Source organism: Oryzias melastigma, unplaced genomic scaffold, assembly GCF_002922805.2.
Source record: "Oryzias melastigma strain HK-1 unplaced genomic scaffold, ASM292280v2 sc00410, whole genome shotgun sequence".
In the NCBI taxonomy this organism is placed as follows: domain Eukaryota; kingdom Metazoa; phylum Chordata; class Actinopteri; order Beloniformes; family Adrianichthyidae; genus Oryzias; species Oryzias melastigma.
Genome location: NW_023417007.1, coordinates 21,839 through 42,386, shown reverse-complemented (window position 1 = coordinate 42,386; position 20,548 = coordinate 21,839). Strand labels below are relative to the sequence as shown.

At 42.6% G+C, this 20,548-nt stretch overlaps 1 protein-coding gene across 1 annotated transcript in view; it reads right to left on the bottom strand.

Moving 5' to 3' along the window:
- The window catches only part of LOC112139851 (NACHT, LRR and PYD domains-containing protein 12), a 37,482-nt gene extending 17,565 nt beyond the window's left edge, over positions 1 to 19,917 (bottom strand). The window contains exons 1-9 of the mRNA XM_036211043.1: positions 19,751 to 19,917; positions 17,643 to 18,090; positions 15,638 to 15,774; positions 15,426 to 15,554; positions 15,125 to 15,247; positions 12,040 to 12,159; positions 11,863 to 11,915; positions 9,971 to 11,759; positions 6,247 to 6,423 (exon numbers count right to left, since the gene is read on the bottom strand). Of these exons, the coding sequence (XP_036066936.1) occupies positions 6,247 to 6,423; positions 9,971 to 11,759; positions 11,863 to 11,915; positions 12,040 to 12,159; positions 15,125 to 15,247; positions 15,426 to 15,554; positions 15,638 to 15,726 (2,480 nt within the window). The 5' untranslated portion in view covers positions 15,727 to 15,774; positions 17,643 to 18,090; positions 19,751 to 19,917. The remainder of the gene's footprint in view (positions 1 to 6,246; positions 6,424 to 9,970; positions 11,760 to 11,862; positions 11,916 to 12,039; positions 12,160 to 15,124; positions 15,248 to 15,425; positions 15,555 to 15,637; positions 15,775 to 17,642; positions 18,091 to 19,750) is intronic.
- Positions 19,918 to 20,548: the final 631 nt, after the last annotated feature.

The window sequence follows — 20,548 nt, the reverse complement described above, 5'->3', positions numbered from 1 at the left end:
TGCAAAATGCAGCGGCCAGATTTATATGTGGTGTTAAGAAGTCTGATCACATAACCCCTGTTCTGGTCTCTTTGAACTGGCTGCCCGTGCAATATCTGATTTTTATGAAAATTCTTATCTTTGCTTTTAAATCACAGGCAGGTACGGCACCGTCTTACCTCTCTGATCTGATTTTAAAATATTCTCCCTCTAAGTCTTTGCGTTCTGCGGACCAGTGTTTGTTACTGGTTCCGAGAACCAAATGTAAGTTCCGAGGAGATCGTGCCTTTTCTTTGCTGGCTCCTAAGCTGTGGAACCACTGAATTTTAGAGAGGTCACACTTTTGGAGAGTTTTAAATCTAAACTGTTCCTCCACTGTTGTGCTATAGTATCTGCCTAGCTGCTTTTTATCATGTAAATTTTAATTTCTTTTAAGTAGGATTTTATGTCTGTATTTATTTATTTATTTTTAAATTGTTTTTAGGATTGTTATGTATTGTATTTTCTTGTGTACAGCACTTTGGGCCTCCTTGGCTGGTGGTGAAAGGTGCTTTATAAATGAATAAATGATGATGATGATCTCTGATCTCCTGGAATGGTTAGATTTGAATGTGATCTTTGATAGAATGTTTGTGTTTCATTTGGATTGCTAAAGAGTTCTTCTGGTTCCAGAATGATTCCATCTTAACCCTTGTTCTATTCTAGACATGTTTACATTAAAGTGGGTCATCTGGAGCAATCATCTGCATACATATTAACAAGGCTCTCAACTTTGCCTAATCTGACCCCCTGTATGCCTGGGTGATTCCTAATGCTAATCGCTAACGGTTCGAGAGCAATATCAAAAAGAAGAGGAAAGAGGGGGTCACCCTGTCTCACGCCACGTTGCAACTGAAAGGGAGGGGATTTATCTGTATTGGTAAGAATGCAAGACACAGGGTTGGAATAAATTGTTTGAATCCATTCTATGAAATAGTCCCCAAATCCAAATTGTTTAAGCGCTTCAAACATGAAAGGCCATTCGATTTGATCAAATGCTTTCTGAGCGTCAAGTGACAGCACAGCTATTTTGGCATTTTTTTTAGGAGCTGAGTAAATTGTGTTTAACAACAGATGGACATTAATAAATGACAATCTACCAGGAATAAACCCTGTTTGGTTTGGATGAATAATTGTTGAAATAGATTTATTTAGCTTAGTGGCTAAAACTTTGGTCGCCATTTAGAAGGGCAATAGGTCTGTAATTTGCCGGGTCATCATTTTCTTTGCCTGGTTTGGGGAGCAAGCATATGTTAGCTTCATATAATGATTTTGGTAGTCTTTTATTCTTAGCAGAATCCTTTATCATTCTTAACATGAGAGGGATTATTTTATCTTTAAAAGCTTTATAGAATTCATTGCCAAAACCATCCGGACCTGGTGTTTTTCCAAGAGACAAGGTCTGAATTGCTTGTAAAAGGTCCGTTTGTGAGATTGGAGAGTCAATTCCATCCCTCAAGGTTTTGTCTAGTTGGGGGATGGGTATTTGTTTGAAAAAGCTGCCTAAATTGTGTTGTGATGGTTTAATTTTGCTAGAATACAGCTTTTTGTAAAAGTCTGTGAAGCAGGAGTTTATTTCTTTTGGTTTGGTACTCATTTTGCCAGATTGGAGTTTGACTTTATGAATGGTTCGTGCTGCTTGTTCACCTCTGAGTTGATTTGCCAATAGTTTTTCCGGTTTGTCTCCAAACTCAAAATATCTCTGTCTGAGTTTTAAAAGGAGACTGTTAATGTGTTTGTTTAAAATAGTATTGTGTTCATATTTAAGTTTCAAAACTTTATTTAAGTCTGCTTGCAAAAGGGAGGATCTATATACCTCTTCTAACTGCGGGAGATTTTTTTCTATTTCTTTGAGTCGGTTGTCAAGTGCTTTTTTTTTTGAGGATTCAAATGAAATAATGTGACCGCTCATCACTACCTTAAAAGTCTCCCACAGAGTAGAGTCAGAGACTTCACCATTGTCATTAGTGGCAAGGAATGTGTCAATGTGTGAATTCATGTATTTCATAAATTCCTGATCTTTCAAGAGAAATGGATTAAAATGCCAATTGTAATTTTTAGTTAAGATGTTTTTAAAAACTAAGGAAATTGGGCAATGATCTGAAATTATAATGTTATGATAATCTGAGATAACGACATTGGAGAGAAGTTCGGAAGAAATCAGAAAGTAATCAATTCTTGTATAAGATTATGTTGTAGGCGTCAGATATCAATCAAACTTCTTGTTTTGATTAGGTCATTTAGTGTTTGCACCGAGGTGATGTTTGGAGGCGGTTTTGTAGATAATCTGTCCAAAGATGTGTCCAGATAACAATTAAAATCCCCACCCATAATAATGTTGGAAGCAAATGCTGGTATTAAGTTGAATATCTTCTTAAAGAAGTTGGGGTGGTCAGCATTGGGTCCATAAATGTTAAGGAAAGTTATTGGTATTGTATTAATATAGCCTAAGACCATGAGGAATCTGCCGTACGGGTCTGTGGTCATGGATTCAAAACGAAATGAAACATTCTTTCTGATCAGGATGGCCACCCCCCTGGATTTACTGGTAAATGGCGATTGATACACTTGAGATATCCAATTTGTTCTTAATCTTCTTTGATTATTTTCATTTATGTGGGTTTCCCGGAGATATACTACATCAGGTTGGATGTGAAAAAACTTTCCCTCTTTTGACTGTGTGCCCCAGCCCCTTAACATTCCAGGAAATAATATTTAAGTTACTGTTTTGTGACTCTGCAGTCATGTTTTAGCCTGACAATCATGAGGCAATTTGTATCATCATCCATGCATGCACAAAAGGAAGAACAAGAAAAAAACGGAAAGAAAAACAGACAGTTATACAATCTAAACTTAAGAAATCACACTTCGGTGTTGAACATTTTTGAACAAACCTGTGAACACCCGGACCCCTCCCTCCCTCCCCCGCATGAAGCGCTTTTGAAGCAAAGCGCTGGCGTCCCTCTCTGCTCGGGGTGTCAAAATGCACCAACCTATTCCCTTACAACTCGCTTAACTCACTCATTTAGAACAAATCGCTAACTCCGTGCTCAAACACACCATTAAGTAAGAGTTTTTGGTGTAATCGTCTCTCAGAATGTTCGAAAGAAAATTAAATAAAAAAAGGCCAGGTAAAATGGTATTCTACTCGTTATTGTTCAGTTCAGCGTTCATAAATGCGCCCGCTTTACCCGGAGTGGAAAGAACCTTCAGCTGTCCCTTATGCTTGATCCGAAGTCTGGCTGGAAACAAGAGGCTGTGTTCCACCTTCTTCTCCCGGAGCGCCTTCATTTTCTCGCCGAAGCCTCGAGGCTGCCGCAGCACCTTCGGCGTGTAATCCGGAAAGATGAGCACTCGGTGGCTGTTATATTCCAGCGTTCGCTCCCGTCGCAGCTGCAAGATGAGTTCCTTCTCCCGAAAGAAATGGATCCGGGCGATGATCGGTCGGGGTCTCGCGCCTTCCGCTGGCGGCGGTCTCAGAGCGTGGTGCGCCCGGTCGACGACCACCCTATGGTGGTTTGAAGTGGCTCTCTCCCAGCAGTTTGGGAATCAACGCCTGAATGAATTCAGTCGGTCTGGGACCCTCCGCTTTTTCAGGAATGCCGATTATCTTGATGTTATTTCGGTGCGAGCAGCCCTCCAGGTCGTCCACCTTCAGTTTCAGCTCCTTGTTTTCGTTCTCCAGATTTGAAAGGGCTTTTTCTAGGTGGGTCAGACGATTCTCGTGGTCCAGCGTCAGCTCTTCCATCGAGTTAACTTTCTCCAAAAGATCTCTTTGGTCGTTATGTACTGCCTGAAGAGCTTGCTCTAACGCGTCGAACCTTCCATTGATATGGTGGAGGATTTTGTCCGAGATTTTCTCCCACATCGGCGGAAGATCCTCCATATCGCTGTCATTCCCGTGCTCGGGGGAATTAGCGCTAGCTTTAGCATTAGCTGCATCTTCCGAAGGCATAGTTAGAACTGGGGAATTCGACAATTTATTGGTTTTCCTCGGCATCTTCGTTCAGTCAGCAAAACGTGTAACCACTGTTGTATTATAAGAGAAAAAAAAGCTTATCTGAGAGACTAAAATACGGAATTATAAGTTTGACACGGAGGAGCGTCAGGAAACACGTCTACCACATGTGCTGCTCAACAGCGCCCCTCAAAAGCGGACTATTTGATCATCCGTGATGCGGTTTGTTGTCACGCTGACATGGAACACGGCATGAAGCCGGAAGCCGTTACAGACCTCAACTGCAGCGGTAAAGTGTCGCTGTTTTGAAAGAAAGACCCAGACAAATTAGGATATTTTTCTTCTTTTTCTAACGTTAAGCCTTCAGTGAGCAGCTAGAACATAAACAGAACACAATCAGATTCTGTATGAGTTTCATTTCACGGCAGGTTCGCTCTTCTGAGCTGCTCTAAAGCAGAAACTCCCTCTTGTGGTGAAACAGAAGACTACACCTTTCATGTCGAGTGGTGTTTTATTAGAAGGAGAATAACCAATTTGTCAATATTAATTTACCTTACAAAAGGAGAGGAATATAAATGCTGGTCGCTACAATAAGTTACATAAAGCATCAGTTCAGAGAGAAAGTTCATCCATTACTGCTTGTTTTGTCCAGATGATGAAGGAAAATGTGTTTTAAAGAAGCCTGCGCAGTGATATCGAACGTTTGGTCTGTGTGACCGGAACTTCTTTTTTAGGTGTGCGTTATTACTGTGCATTATCACTTTTTAATGCACACCCAGCAGCCAATCAGAATCGAGTATTCACCCAGACCATGTTATAATAAAAGTTATTCTACAACCTCAGGAGATACTGTTTAATTTCCTTTTTGGGTTTGGTCAGGCCAGAACAATGGCCTCATTGAGCTTCATGCTGATAATTGTACAGAAGCAGAAAGTCGGTCATGAAATAGAAACAATCTGGCTCCAGATGGAGGAGTCTGTATGTGAAACATGGAGACTGAACTGACTTCATTTGGTTGGAGCTGGAAGTAAACCATTAAACCAGTAAACATTTAAGTCCATCTCAAAGACCCAGGAACAACCCCCCTCACACACAACAACAGCTGATTGGGGGGAATGGGAATCAAACCCCCATCAGTCGACCACTCTACTCCTGTGTCATCCTGATTTCAGCACATGCTGAGCAGTAAATGTCCTGACTTTAGAGTTGATTTTAGAGTTCACTCTCAGGTCTATCATGGCCCAATACTCAGCTAAAAAGAAGATATCTGATCCTATACTCTTTGTAGATTACAGCTTTACCTTTAACCCCATCCTCCCACACAAGCTGGAGGTCCAGTTGGAGGACCTGGGACTGTTCAACCTGCTGTGGATCAGCGGCTTCCTCATTGGTCACAGAGAGTCAGAGTAGATCATCAGCACTAAACCTCAGTACCAGCTCCCTCTAAGGTTGTTACAGAGTCCTCTGCTCTACTCCTGTACACAAAACTGCACACCTGTCTGTCCACCACAGCAACAGCAGTCTGTCTACAGCACAGGTGTCGAACTCCAGGCCTCAAGGGCCGGTGTCCTACATGTTTTCCAACCAACCTGCCTTTGAAGCTCCTTATTGGCCAAACACACCTGATCCAGGTAATCAGCAGCAGATGAGGCAGGATTTCTGGAAAACCAGTAGGACGTCGGCCCTCGAGGACTTGAGTTTGACACCCCTGGTCTACAGGGAGGAGGTGGAGCGGCTGTCAACATGGAGTTCAACCAAAACCTTCTGCTCAACTCTTTAAAGACTGCAGAACCAGAATAGACAGACAGTGACTAACAGAGCTCATCAACATCACCCAAAAGACTGCTGACTGTCCTCTGTCCACTCTGGAAAACCTCCACAGCTCCAGCGTCTCAATAGAACATCATCAGAGACACTTCACTTCCTGTTGGAGCTGTTAGCTTCAACCACAACTGTTACCAACTCCACAATCACAGCACAAAACTACAGAAATTCAATGTCTTTGTCGAGAACAAGAAAAGTAGAAAAAATTTAATTCATTTGCTTTAATTACATTTTTTTCTAAATTAATGAAGTCTCACTGGGCAAAAAAAAAAAACCCTTTCATAGCAAGAACAGGTCGTAAATAGAGAAACGGCTGAATGACAATGAAAAAAACAAAATGATTCAAGTTCTGGAAAATCCAGAAACTCTTTGAATCCAAACCTTTCAGCTTCAGTGAAGAACTACAAATGTAGAAATGAACCAACCAGCAGCTTCAATGATCTGACCTCAGAGTCTGCAGTCTGCAGTTTGGACTCTCCAGTCCAGAACACAGAACCTTCACGGATGAATCCTGGATGGGATTATAGCTCAGGTCCAGTTCTGTCAGGTGGGATGGGTTGGACTTCAGAGCTGAGAACACAATTTCATAGTGAGTCTCTGAGAGTCCACATGGTGATGGAATTCTGTGAAGAGACAGAAAGACAGAAACAGGTGATGTTCTGATGAAGTTCCAGTTGGACATTTGTCTCTTCATCAGAGCTTCATCTTCATCATGAAACAGTCCTCCTCATCAGTCTCTCTCAGACCTTCATCTTTGTGTTGCTTTCATCTGCAGCTGGAGGAGAGAAGCTGGAGCTCCATGGAGCTTCATGCTGTCCTCAGTCTGTCAGTAATCTGAGGTCTGGACCACAAAGTTGACAGTAGAACATCTGGATCACAGAGACTGACTGCTGTCACTCTGACCATCATGATGATGAATGTTGACAGTTTGAAATGTTGCTTCTGATCCATTTTTCTCTTTTCATCTGTTCATTTTCTAGAAGAACATCTGCATCTTCTCCTGTCTGATCCTGAAGATCAGCTTTTTCCACGCATGAGGAAGCTGTTTCCATGACAACGTCTCCTTCAGGATCAGCTGCAGTGTTGGTGTGAACATGAGTGCAGTGACTGACTAACATGCAGCTCTCTGTGCTGACAGATCCATCAACAACTGGAATAATACATCTCCACGCACGTATCACACATTCCTCGTGGACTATACTGAGCATGGTGAGCGCTTTCTGCTCCTGTGTGCACGTGTTTCATCTCTGTTCTGTTTCAGAAAGTCGTGCAGCTGCTCAGTTTGAACCCAAACTGTGAGATGTGTGAGGAGCTGCAGCCTCCTAAGTCTCAGGGACTCTGAAGGAGCAGCAGTGGGTTCAGGTTTTAAGAAAAAACAAAAACTGCACGCTATGGTTTTACAACACCAGAAACTGTATTTTCAGATTCCTAAAGCCTGGATTGATCCAGAAGATTTTCTGGTGAATTTGTACTCACACTCTGAGATGTTTCTAGAAGCATCAGAGAAATAAGAATCCAGAAAAAGAGAAGAAAGACGTCTAAAACATGAGTCCTTTCAACGGAACTGGATCAACAAATCAAGGCAAGCTGATGAAAAAGCAGATTTCAGACAGATTTCCTGATTTTCTGTGTGCTGGACTCAGATCTTCAACAGAGACTGTATGAATGCAGATGGTGAGAGATGATTGACTGAACTAAAGGAACCAAAAGGATCAGAAGAAAGAATCAGTTTCTGCTTCCATTTCTTCTTTGAGTTCTCAAATGGTTTCATTCACAGATCAATGATTGCATGGATGCAGAGTTTTTTTTTTTGTTTTTTTTTACAGGTTCTGCTGCCATATAAATAAAGGCGGAACATCCTGGCCCGTGCGCTTCTTGAGTGACGGACATGATGGCTACGGGACAGTGAGGAGTTGTCCAAAGTCTCTTTTACTACCGGGCTGTGTGTAAGGCCCGATCCGAATACTCCCCTTCTCCCTTAGCCCTCCCCCTTGATTTGGAGGGGCAATTGAAGTCAAAGTCCTGTCCGGAATGATTATTTTTTAACTTTCACACTCCAAACAGAGGGGTCCAAAGTCCGCTATCGCGAGAATAAACCGCGTTGCGCGAAGAAGCGCTTTTCTTCCCTTTGGTGGGCTCTGAACCGCAGATGTTTATATTTAAATGTAAGTAATGACTTTATGTTGTAGTACGACCTTCTTAAAGTTATAAAACGCTGTTGTTATGGATATTCAACTGCTGGAAGCACTGCGCTAATGCTAGCGGACCGGCGATGTTGATGACGTCATTGAACAGAAGTCACGTCCGAAATATTAGACACTATTTTTTCATCACCCTCCGTTTGGAGCAAACATGGAGGGATAAACGAAGGAGAAGGGCTAAGGGAGAGGGAGAAGGGGAGTATTCGTATTGGGCCTAATACTAAGAGAAGATGTCTGTTCCAGAGAGTTCAGGAGAAGGCTCACGTGCAGCCAGAATCTTCTGGCACAATCTTCTGCAGCGGATTTCTCCGCTGCAGAAGATTTTACACAAAGTAGTCATTTTAGCACTTTCAGATTCAACTTTTTCTTTGCATGTTATTATATTGGACATTATTGGTATTGAAAAATGTCCTTGTTACATTGCTATTTAAGTTAAAGTCTTAACATTTGTTCTGACCATTGAAATGCACTTTCTCTATTTACAGATGTACAGCAGACTGAAAAGCTAATAGTGTTTGTTCTACCTGTTGTTCAATTCCTTTGGAGGTAAAACAACTTCTGCACATTTGTTGGAATACATAAGAGCCATGCACTCTTACTTTGTCCTTGCAAATATTTTTTCTCAAGTTGAAAACATTTTTTTTGATTATCAATCTCAATATCGGTAGTGCTGAGTGATATGATTTATGCCATGGTCCAGGTGAATCCTGGATTCTGATTGGCTGCTGGGTGTGGATTAAAAAGTGATAACGCACACCTAAAGAAGAAGTTCCGGTCACACAGACCAAACGTTCAATATCACTGCGCAGGCTTCTTTAAAACACATTTTTCCTTCATCATCTGGACAAAACAAGCAGTAATGGATGAACTTTATCTCTGAACTGATGCTTTATTTAACTTACTGTAGCAATCAGCATTTATATTGTGTTCATTTTGTGAGGTAAATTAATATTGACAAATTAGTCAACCCTCCACCCCATAATGATGGGCTTATCTTCAGTCATTTGTTTATAAAATTAGTTATTCTCCTTCTAACAAGACACATCACTCGGCATGAAAGGTGTAGTCTTCTGTCTCACCACAAGAGGGAGTTTCTGCTTTTAGAGCAGCTCAGAAGAGCGAACCTGCCGTGAAATGAAACGCAGACAGAAGCTGATTGTGTTCTGTTTATGTTCTAGCTGCTCACTGAAGGCTTAACTTCAGAAAAAGAAGAAAAATGTCCTAATTTATCAGTTTTTTCTTTTCAAAACAGCAACACTTTACCGCTGCAGCTGAGGTCTGTAACGGCGTCAGGCTCTCTGCTGTGATCCATGTCACTGTGACAACAAACCTCATCACAGATCAAATAGTCAGTTTTTTGTGGAAAACTTAGCTAAACTAACAAATTAACAAGAATAAAGTACTAAATATTGATTGAATGTTTATTTATTTTGTAAATGACCATGGTACAAGCGGGATAATACCCTCCGAAGTGTGCATTATGAAGCAACCTTCAGGCCTCCGCGTCGTGCGTTAATTCTCATAATGCACACTTCTGAGGGGATTATCCATTACAAATATGATCCTTCTTTGATCTTTAGCTAAAGAGTTCATTTATGTGTGAAAAACAAACTGATTTTCTTCTTTCATCTTTTGATTTCGAATCATTTTCAAACCTTTCATTCTTTGTAATCTGATTAGACAGAAGTCTAAATGGAAAACTGAACAGAATAGATCACTACAGTAGTCTATAGCTGCAGCTCTGAGTGGAGCCATCAGTGAGAAGGTTTAGGGGCAGTTAGCTTTTTGACAGAATCAGGAAGGTCTGGAGAGTTGGACTGGATTCCAGAAATCAAATCTAAATGCTGCTTTGTGTTGATTCTTCTAATGCTGGTGTTAGATTGAAATGTGTTACCACAAATGGTAGAAGATGAATGTTGAAGATCTGAACACTGATCTGATTTATCATCACAATCACTTCTGGACTCACCTGAACTTTCTGCAGTTCCTCACAGCTGGGATCAGTCTCCGTCTACCCTCAGGTGATGTCTTGTACAGTTTCAGGTCCAGCTGATCCAGAACCTCCTCTGACATCTGCAGAGTGTAGGCCAGAGCTGAGCAGTGGATCTCTGAGAGTTCCTTCTCTGATTTGTTTTCTGACTTCAGGAACTCTTGGATCTCCCGATGAACTGAGAGATCCTTCATCTCCATCAGACAGTGATAGATGTTGATGCTTCTGTCAGGAGAGACTCCTTCACTGTTGATCTTCTTCAGATTGTTGATGGCCCTCTGGATGGTTTCTGGATTATTCTCTGTCTGACCCAGTAGACCTCCTAAGAGTCTCTGGTTGGACTCCACAGAGAGACCATGAAGGAAGCGAACAAGCAGGTCCAGGTGTCCAGTTTGACTCTGCAGGGATTTCTCCATGACTCTACTCAGAAACTCATCCAGGGATGTGTTCTCCATGTTGTACTTCAGGAAGTCCTCAATGACCTCTACCTTCCTGTTGGAGTAACAGTGGAACATGTAGACTGCAGCCAGAAACTCCTGAACGCTCAGATGAACAAAGCTGTAGACCGGTTTCTGGAAGATCTCACACTCTCTTCTGAAGATCTCAGTACAAACTCCAGAGTACACTGAGGCCTCTGTGACATCCAGACCACACTGCTGCAGGTCTTCTTGGTAGAACAAGATGTTTCCTTTCTCCAGATGTTCAAATGCCAGCCTCCCCAGCTTCAGAAGAACTTCCCTGTCAGTCTCTGTCAACTCTTGTGGAGTTGTCTGATGTTCCTGCTGGTACTTGTTCTTCTTCCTCTTTGTCTGGACCATCAGGAAGTGTGAGTACATGTCAGTCAGGGTGGTGGGCAGCTCTCCTCTCTGCTCTGTGGTCAGCATGTTCTCCAGAACCACAGCAGTGATCCAGCAGAAGACTGGAACTTCACACATGATGTAGAGGGACATGGAGCTCTTGATGTGGGAGATGATTCTGCTGGACAGCTCTTCATCTGGGAATCTCCTCCTGAAGTACTCCTCCTTCTGAGCATCATTGAAGCCTCGTACTTCTGTCAGTCTGTCCACACATGAAGGAGGGATCTGATTGGCTGCTGCAGGTCTGGAAGTGATCCAGACCAGAGCTGAGGGAAGTAGACGTCCCTGGATGAGGTTAGTGAGCAGCACGTTGACTGAGGACTTCTGGGTGACATCAGACACCACCTGACTGTTGTTGAAGTCCAGAGAAAGTCTGCTTTCATCCAGACCATCAAAGATGAACAGAAGTTTGCAGTCAGACAGCTGTTCTGCTGGGATCTTCTGGAGTGCTGGATGGAAAAGCTGGATCAGAGTGAGAAGACTGTGCTGCTCATCTCTGATCAAGTTCATCTCCCTGAAGGAAAGAGGAACCACAGCACTGATGTCTGGGTTCTCCAAGCCCTCGGCCCAGTCCAGAGTGAACTTCTGCACTGAGAAGCTTTTTCCAGCTCCAGCAACTCCGCTGGTCAAAACCACTCTGATGGATCTCTGTTGGTCAGGGAAGACTTTGAAGATGTCTGGGTTTTTGATTGCAGTGTCATGGAGCTTGTTGGTCTTGGTGGTTGTCTCCAGTTGCATCACCTCATGTTGGGTGTTAGTCTCTTGTCTCAGTTCCTCTGTGATGTAGAGCTCAGTGTAGACCTCGTTAAGGAGCGTTTCTCTTCCTGCTTCTTCAGTTCCTTCAGCCACATGTTCACTTCTGCTCCTCAGACTGATCTGATGTTCTCCAAAACTCTCCTGCAGACTAAAATCTGCCGAAAGAGCAGAGAAGAAAGCTCCTTTATGAGTGTTCAACACAACCCCAGCAGATGTTTCCAGAAGAATCCATCAGCAGATGATCAGGCTCTGACTCACCAGCTCTGGGTCTTTCTGCAGACTGGGGTCCGCTCCTCTTCTCTCTGTGGACACTAAAGAAGAAACAGATTTAAGAAGATCTTATTTGGATCCAAACAGAAAATATGTCAGACTTGAGATCATTTCTGATGTCCAGAGAGATGAATTCTGCTCTGTTCACTAGAAACTGGTTCTTACTGTGAGTCGTAAGGTCCTGGTTCAGTTCTGAACTCTGGAGGAAACCCTTTGGACCAGTCACTCTTCATGGATCCACAGCTGGATGCTGCAGACTGGACTCTCTGTGTTACCTGTTGACCTCTGCAAACACAGAAACATCAGAGTGTTGGAGGATCTGCTTCTTCGTGAACAGCTGATGGACTTTGACATGAACACAGACGGTTCTGTTTAGTCTGAATAACAGCAAACATCTGTGTTTATGAGGAACGGTCCATTTGGAACCAGTTCTCCTGACAGTAGAACTGTGGAACACAGAACGCTGTTCTAGAGCAGATATGGACATTTGATGGTCCAGAACATAAACATTATGACTCTCACACACAAGATTTGTGCACTGATGTGTGTTTTTGTTCCAGTAAGTTATGAATCAATCAGAACAGGAATGAGCTGGAAATGAGGAGCTCCTGCAGAACCTGAACCAGAAAGATACAGAAGACACACATGAAGATGTTGATCTTTACTTTGTTTACAGCTAAACTCTTTGGACTTCTCCTTTCTGGAAAGGTGTTGGATGTGCAGAGATCTTCTTTGTTTGATCTTTGTGTTTGAACACTTTAGAACTTCAGGGGCCCGTTCCAAGAAGCAGGTTTTGTTGGAACTCTGAGTTCCTGAACTCTAAATTCAGCAAAACTCTGAGTTTTCGGTTCCAGAAAGAGGGATAACTCAAACCCGGGAATGTGGGCGAAACCAAGCCCGTTCCAAGAAGCGGGTTAAGCTGAACTCAGAATCAATCACTATGGTAACTGAGTCTGTGAACGAAACCTGGTCGGTAGCAGGTTTTCTTCAGGAAACTTAGAGTTCTCTGCGGTCTCCGCCCCTTTTTAAAGTGAAAGATGTTCAAATATGAGTTCCTCATGAACATTTAGAGAACATTCACGTTAGAGACGTCACGTTTTCACCACGTAGAAACCAAAATGACATGTTCATTCATAGAGGATCATGTAGAGAGGAGGCTGATTAATCCAGAGGAAATGTTATTTACGTCGGTAGAGGATTTGGAGGACACGAGTCGACTGACTGCAGTTTCCTGATTCATTTTTATTTCAGCGATATTATAAATAGTGAGTTTTTCCAGGGACTCGCTATTAATAATAAAGTTTTCTTTTCCTCAGTTTAAACCTTTAACAATGGAAATCATTACATTTCAAGCACCGGGAAGGCATCTCATCTCATCTACTGTGCCTCACATAACACAAATGTGAGCTCGGTTGTAAACAATGCTGTTTCCATCTGTGGATGCCTGAGTCCGATCCATGATTCAGGAAAATGTTTTATGCTAAAAAAAAAAAAATAACTTTTCAGTGAATATTTTTTAAGTCTTGAGAATTCAAATTAAATAAATGCTTATTTTAACATTTTCCAGGGTGCTACAGTGTTTCTTTTTAGCGTGCAGTGACAGTCGTGTGTGTATGTGTGTTGTGGGGGGGGTTACCAAAACTGGTCATTCATGCGATTATGGAGATTACTGGTTAAATTAATAACAGATCAAGAACCACTCCTTACTCAACAAGTGACTAAACAACCATCCTGACATTATTGTTTATTCATTATTTGAAATTATTCAAATGTAGACGTACGCATTAACTCTGCAGACATTTTCTCTCTGTTTCACCGCTACAGCTGTGTTGATCTTCTTGATGAAAATGTTCTTAGTCGGCATATGCTTGAAGGAACTTATCAATTTCCGCCACCGGAAGTACAAAACTCAGATGTTTGCTCCCGTTGCCATGGTGAATCGTGCTGTCTTTGCTCCATTGATCAGGACTTTTTATGGTCGCGACGCTCACACCTGATTCTGGTTCTAACAACTTCAAGTTGATTAAATCAAACTGTTCTGGAACCGAAAACCCTGAGTTTGAGAATTTTGAGTCCAGTGACTCTAAGTTCAGGTTTGAACTCTAAATTTTTTGAACCTGCTTCTTGGAACGGGCCCCAGCTGTTCTTAGTGTAACATTGATGTTGATGCTGAAACTAGTTGACATGTTTGTTTTTTTATCTTTCTTCATCATATTTCCACTAATCATCGATGTCTCTCACACTAATGATCTAAGCAGAACTACAGAACCGGGTTTTGTCCTCGTTCTCTATGATCTGTTTTTTATGGACGTCAGGAACGAGTATACATTTTTTCCAGATCATTTTCCCAAGAGAACAGCTCATTAACTCGTCATCAATGAGGCACCAAAATGTAAAAGCTCAGAAAAATTAAAAACAGCTGAAACTTCAGATCAGATTTAGACAAATGTTTTGATATTTACTGCTTTATTTTTATTTTAATCAAAGTAAACAAATATTAAATAAAATACTAATTTCTATGTTAATTTTGATTATAATTCTTTGACTGGTAAACTGAGAGCTTTATTTTCGGACTTCTCTCTCTCCACCACAATGGACCGGTACAGAGACCATAACAGTAGACGCCACTCCTAATCTGCCTTCATCACCAGAGACCTGCCCCCCCTCGCCAGGAGAAGAGAGTCTGATAAACCAGAGATCATCATAAGGTTTGTGGATCTCAAGACAAACTAGATTTATTGAACAAAGAAACTCCAGAGGACTGACGTCTACTGGAACGACCGTCTGACCAAAAGGAAGCAGAGACGATCAGAAAAGCAGAACGACTGAAGAAAATGAAGAAAAGTCTGAACATTTGGAGCGGCTGTGGTGCAGCGGTGGACGATCGACTCCTGATCAGAGGATGTGTGAATGGACCTACTAAGACAGAACTAAAGTACTGTATGAGTATTATATATACTCCATTTACCATGTATTCTGTACTGTTAGTTTAAAATATTCATCAAACTGAACTGGACTCCACAGCTGGACATGGTTATGGTAGTCACCAATATGTAAGACTGGGAGAAGTTCTGGGTCAGTCTGAGGAAAAGAGAAATAGTAGAGAAGTAAAAGATATGAAAAAGAGAAACGTTTATTGATGAAAATCGATGAATTCTCCATCTTTGATATTTACCTGCTGACAGTTTGGTTAGAAAAACCTTCAGATCATCAAGTATTCTGTTGAATTCATACAAACTATCTGACTTACTGTTCCACTGCTGAACTGATGTCCTTGAATTCAGGATTATTGCCCTTTGACCTGTAACTCCTGCGGGACACACAGCTGGATCCAGATCCAGATCCAGATTCAGATCCAGATCCAGGTTGTGTCCTGTGAAGAATGAAGGTTGATTACTTTATATGTTCCGATTTCCTGAAATAAACCAATTCTAATTAGTGAGCAGCCGATAGTTTGGATTTTGAATCACTAATGATCATTTTGGTTAAAAAAGCCTCAAATTCATCAAATATTTTGTTGAATCCGTACAATCTATCTGAAAAACACTTACTGCTCCACTGTTGAACTGGCGGCTTTGAATTCAGGATTATTGCCCTTTGACCTGTCACTCTTGAAGGAGACACAGCTAGATCCAGATCCAGGTCCAGATTCAGGTCCAGATCCAAGTCCAGATCGGTTCCTGTAAAGACCGAATGTTGCTGGTGTGAGTGCTGAGCTCTGACATGGAGAAGAGTCCTGGACAGTTGGAGATGTTCATCTCACCTCTGAGCTTTGCTCTGGTTGTCATGGTTACCATCTCTCCTTTTTGTAGAGGGAGGGGCTCCCTCCTGTGTGTTCTCGTACTGATCCATGCTGCTGGATTTAGGATCAGTTCACACACACCTTCTTCCAGCCTTCATCTGCAGAGGAAACCCTCATCATCATCATCATCACTAACAGATCAGCTGCTCCTCCACTGATTGGCTCTTCTCTTGTGTTTCCTCTCAGGTTCAGGGGCCCGTTTCAAAAAGCAGGTTCAACAAATTTAGAGTTCAAACCTGAACTTAGAGTTACTGGACACAAAATTCCCAAACTCAGGGTTTTCGGTTCCAGAACAGCTGAAAATGTTTGAATCAATCAACTTGAAGTTGTCAGAACCAGAATCAGGTGTGAGCGTCGCGACCATAAAAAGCCCTGATCAATGGAGCAAAGACAACACGATTCACCATGGCAACGGGGAAAAACATCTGAGTTTGCTACTTCCGGTGGCGGAAATTGATAAGTTCCTTCAAGCATATGCAGACTATAGAGAACATTTTCTGCAAGAAAAGCAACACAGCTGCAGCGGTAGAACAGAGAGAAAATATCTGCAGTTATTTGAATTATTCCAAATAATGAATAAATAATGTCAGGAAGGTTATTTTGTCTCTTGTTGAGTAAGGAATGGTTTTTGATCTGTTACTAATTTAACCAGTAATCTCCGTAATCGGATATCACTGCACGCTAAAAAAGAAACTGTAGCTGCATATGTCAAAAAAGCATTTATTTAATTTTAATTCTCAAGACTTAAAAAATATTCGCCGAATTCTTTTAAGCGTAAAAATAAATTCCGCAACCGGGAATCGAACTCGCAATCTCCGCGGAGGGAAGCAGCGTTGCTGACAACCGAGCTATTGTGTGAGGTAAGAAATGGACGGTAGATGAGTTTAGATGATTTCCCAGTGTGTGATATTCAATCGTTCCTTTTGTTAAGGGATTAAAATAAGGAAAAGAATACTGTATTTTTTAATAGCAAGTCCCTGGAAAAACTCACTATTTATAATATCGCTGAAATAAAAATGAATTGGGAAACTGCAGTCAGTCGACTCGTGTCCTCCAAATCCTCTACCGACGTAAATAACATTTCCTCTGGATTAATCAGCCTCCTCTCTACATGATCCTCTATGAATGAACATGTCATTTTGGTTTCTACGTGGTGAAAACGTGACGTCTCTAACGTGAATGTTCTCTAAATGTTAATGAGGAACTCATATTTGAACATCTTTCACTTTAAAAAGGGGCGGAGACCGCAGAGAACTCTAAGTTTCCTGAAGAAAACCTGCTACCGACCAGGTTTCGTTCACAGACTCAGTTACCATAGTGATTGATTCTGAGTTCAGCTTAACCTGCTTCTTGGAACGGGCTTGGTTTCCCCCACTTTCCCGGGTTTGAGTTATCCCTCTTTCTGGAACCGAAAACTCAGAGTTTTGCCGAATTTGGAGTTCACGAACTCAGAGTTCCAACAAAACCTGCTTCTTGAAACGGGCCCCAGGTGAATGCAGTCAGAAGGCAGTGGGAGGCAGAGGAAGCTGCTGAACATCAGCTGCTGCACTTCTGCTCTCCCTCCACCAGATGGAGACATGGAGCTGCAGCAGCAAACAGGAAGCTTTGAGAGTCCCAAATGAAAGCTGGTTCTGACAGAAACTCTTTGTTCTGTCAGAGTTCTTGAAAGTTCTGACAGGAAGCAGCAGTCAGCTGATCTGTCCACTTTGATGCTGAAGACCACAGTTTGACTCCAGCAAATGTTGAGAACAAACATAACAAACATCAGCTGATTGTTGTTGACTTGATCATCCAGAATCAACCACGATGAAGCTTTAGAACCAGGAGAGTGATGAGAGCTTGTAGAGAAAGAAGAAGATCTTCTCCAAACATTCACAAACAGTCCAGTTAGTCCAGACAAAGTTCCAGAAACAAACTAACTTCTGTTTCTTCACAGAGATGAAGAAGAAGAAGAGTCTTCACTCACCGAGTCAACGCAGCTGCAGCACACAGCACTGACACTGAACCAGGAAGAAAGAGTCCACCTGGGATGGAGGCGGGGCAGCACAGGTGGGCGGGGCAGCAGATGGAAATGTTGATGTCAGAGTGAGAGCCTTCCTGGAATCAAACCCTCAACCTGCTGTTGTCTGCCAAGAGAACAGCTGCTGCTGCACAGTCAGAGGATCAGGATCTGATCTGGTTTTTCTCTGATGCTCATTGACACGGCGGACAGGAAAAAGGAGGCGGGGCTTCTTGTTGGAGGTGGAATGATTCTCAGGAGCTGCAGGATGTCTATGTTTCCTGAACTAAAGACAGAACAGGTTCAACAAGAAACCTGGCATGAACTCCTTCAACTGTCATCAACTGAAGCAGAAACTCCTGATGCAGGTGAAGGGAGGGGCCTGTCTAGTTCCTGGAAACAGCTCCTCCAGTTCCTGTGAACGAGACTGATCAGTCAGAATCAGAGTGATGGAGATTAAGACAAGGACAAAAGGAGTTGTATCAAAAATAATTCTATTTATACTAAAAAATTTCCAGATGAACAAAATAGGTCCTTAAAAGAGATCAAAGTCACACAATAACTAAATTAAACCGAAGAGAACTTAATCTAAAAGAATCTGGTGTTTATCTGAATGAACATCTCACCAGAAGGAATGATGAAGTTGCTAAAAGAGTCAGAATTCTGAAGAAGCAGAAAACAGTTCTAAACACCTGAGTAATGAAGTGTAACATCATTATTGAGCTTCTTGGTCCACCGGACCGGTCCAAGGTTCTGGTTGATAACTACATGAGAGACTTTGAGAAGTGTTTGATCACTGATACGTGAACAAACTGATGCAGTGATAAATAGTAGTGTCAACGATAATCTAAAAACAACCATGGTGCCTGGGATCTACCACTATTTCTAAGAGTCCACAGTGACTGATTTTGATCAGAGTTCTGACCTGCAGACACTGGACCTCCACTTGATCAGATGCTCTGAGATCAGCTGTTGGACCTTAAACACCGTCTGCAGACATTACAGCAAAGAGAACTTTATAAACTCTGTTAATACCAGGAGGACGGACGTCAATCAGAGAACAGAAGAGGAAACACCAACCAAAGATAAAAGACTGAAGATGGAGCTTTTTATTTCACAGCATTACCATATCTGTAACTCTGTTCATCTGTGATAAGAACACTGACTTTGACCAAACACAAATGATAAATATAAAAAATAAAATGCAAAGTTTCCAAAAACGGAAATGTAAAACAAATAAATACCTCAGTTTTTGAGAAGGATTAAAGTGGTTTGTGATTAATGTTGTTTTCTCCACAAACAGCAGACCGTTTACCTTTACCTTATCCAGGAGAAGCTTTAAGAAACTTCACATTCCTGAGAACTTCTCACACTCTATGGTGTTGAACTCTAAAACCTCCAGACAGAACCCAGAATTAAACAAACAACTCCTATTGCTACAATTGGTTTTCTAATCACATCACTCTATGTCCCAAAATGTCACTTAAATGAATGATTCCTGATGAGTATAAATATGTCATTAGTAAAAATCATTTCTTGAATTCTTCTATTTAATATTGATTTTTTCTAATGTAAATAATCTGAACATTTTTTTATAGTTTATCTTCTGAAGGTCCACAATAGCATTGCTGTGTCCGTGGTTCTGGTCCTGTTGGACCTGACAGCAGGTTTTGACACGGTGTCAGTCCTCCAGTCTCAACAGGCTCCAGTGGTTGAGACAGAATATTCTACACCTGAACTGTGGGGTTTTGGGGCTGACATATTTTTGCTTCACTTGATTTCCTTCCTCTTTTCACCTGTTCTCTTAATTAACACACCTTCATTTGTTTGTCATTTTCTGTATTTAAGCTGCCCTTATCTGTTCACTTGTTGCCAGATGGTTTTGTGTTCTCTTTTGAGTGCCACAGGCTTTCCAGTATCTTTTGAGTTTGGTTAACAAAAGAAAAAGGAGAATAAATCCTAATTTTGACTGGTTCACTCTGCTTCTGCGTCTGTGTCCTCGTCCGGCTCCTGACATTACCATCTGGCCATAACATGGACACAGCAGATGCAGACACGGTCCGCTCGATCCTCACCAGCCAAGAGCGGATAATCCGACAACAGGAGGAGCAGATGCAGGCTCTTCATCTGAGCCTTTTGGAGATCTCCAGTCGTCACGAGCACCAGTTCGCTGCTTTTGGGGGTCGGATCGATCAGCTGACGGAACAACTCCAGCATGCTTTGTCAGTCCCCGATCCCCTTTCCCTAACCACGCCCTAATCACGCGCANGCGCCGTCTTCCCCGCCTGTTCCGCCTTCCTCTGCTTCGACGCTGCGCGCTCCGCATCTGACGTCATCAGCCTCCGCCGTGTCGTTGGCCAGACCGGAGCGGTTTTCTGGGGACTCTGGAGACTGTCGGGCGTTCATCACGCAGTGTGAGCTGCATTTCGAACTGCAGGCTACCAACTACCCGTCGGATCGCTCCAAGGTGGCTTTCATCATCTCCCACCTCACTGGCAGAGCCGGGGCGTGGGCCACCGCGGAGTGGCAGAGGGGATCCCCCACCTGTGCTTCCCTTCCAGCTTTTCTCGAGTCCTTCACCCAGGTTTTCCAGCACACCAAGCCCGGCAGAGAGGCTGCCCGGGCCCTTATGCGGCTGAGACAACGTAATCGGCGGGTGGCGGATTATGCCATCGAGTTCCGGACCCTCGCTTCAGAGAGCAGCTGGAACCCGGAGGCGCTCCAGGATGCCTACCTTGAGGGTTTTTCAGAGGAACTGAAGGACCACCTAGCTCCCTTAGACCTCCCCCCGTCCTTGGAGGCCCTCATCGCCCTGACCATCCGTATTGACAACCGACTGCAGGACCGCAAGCAGGGTCGCCGGGGCGGGGTCT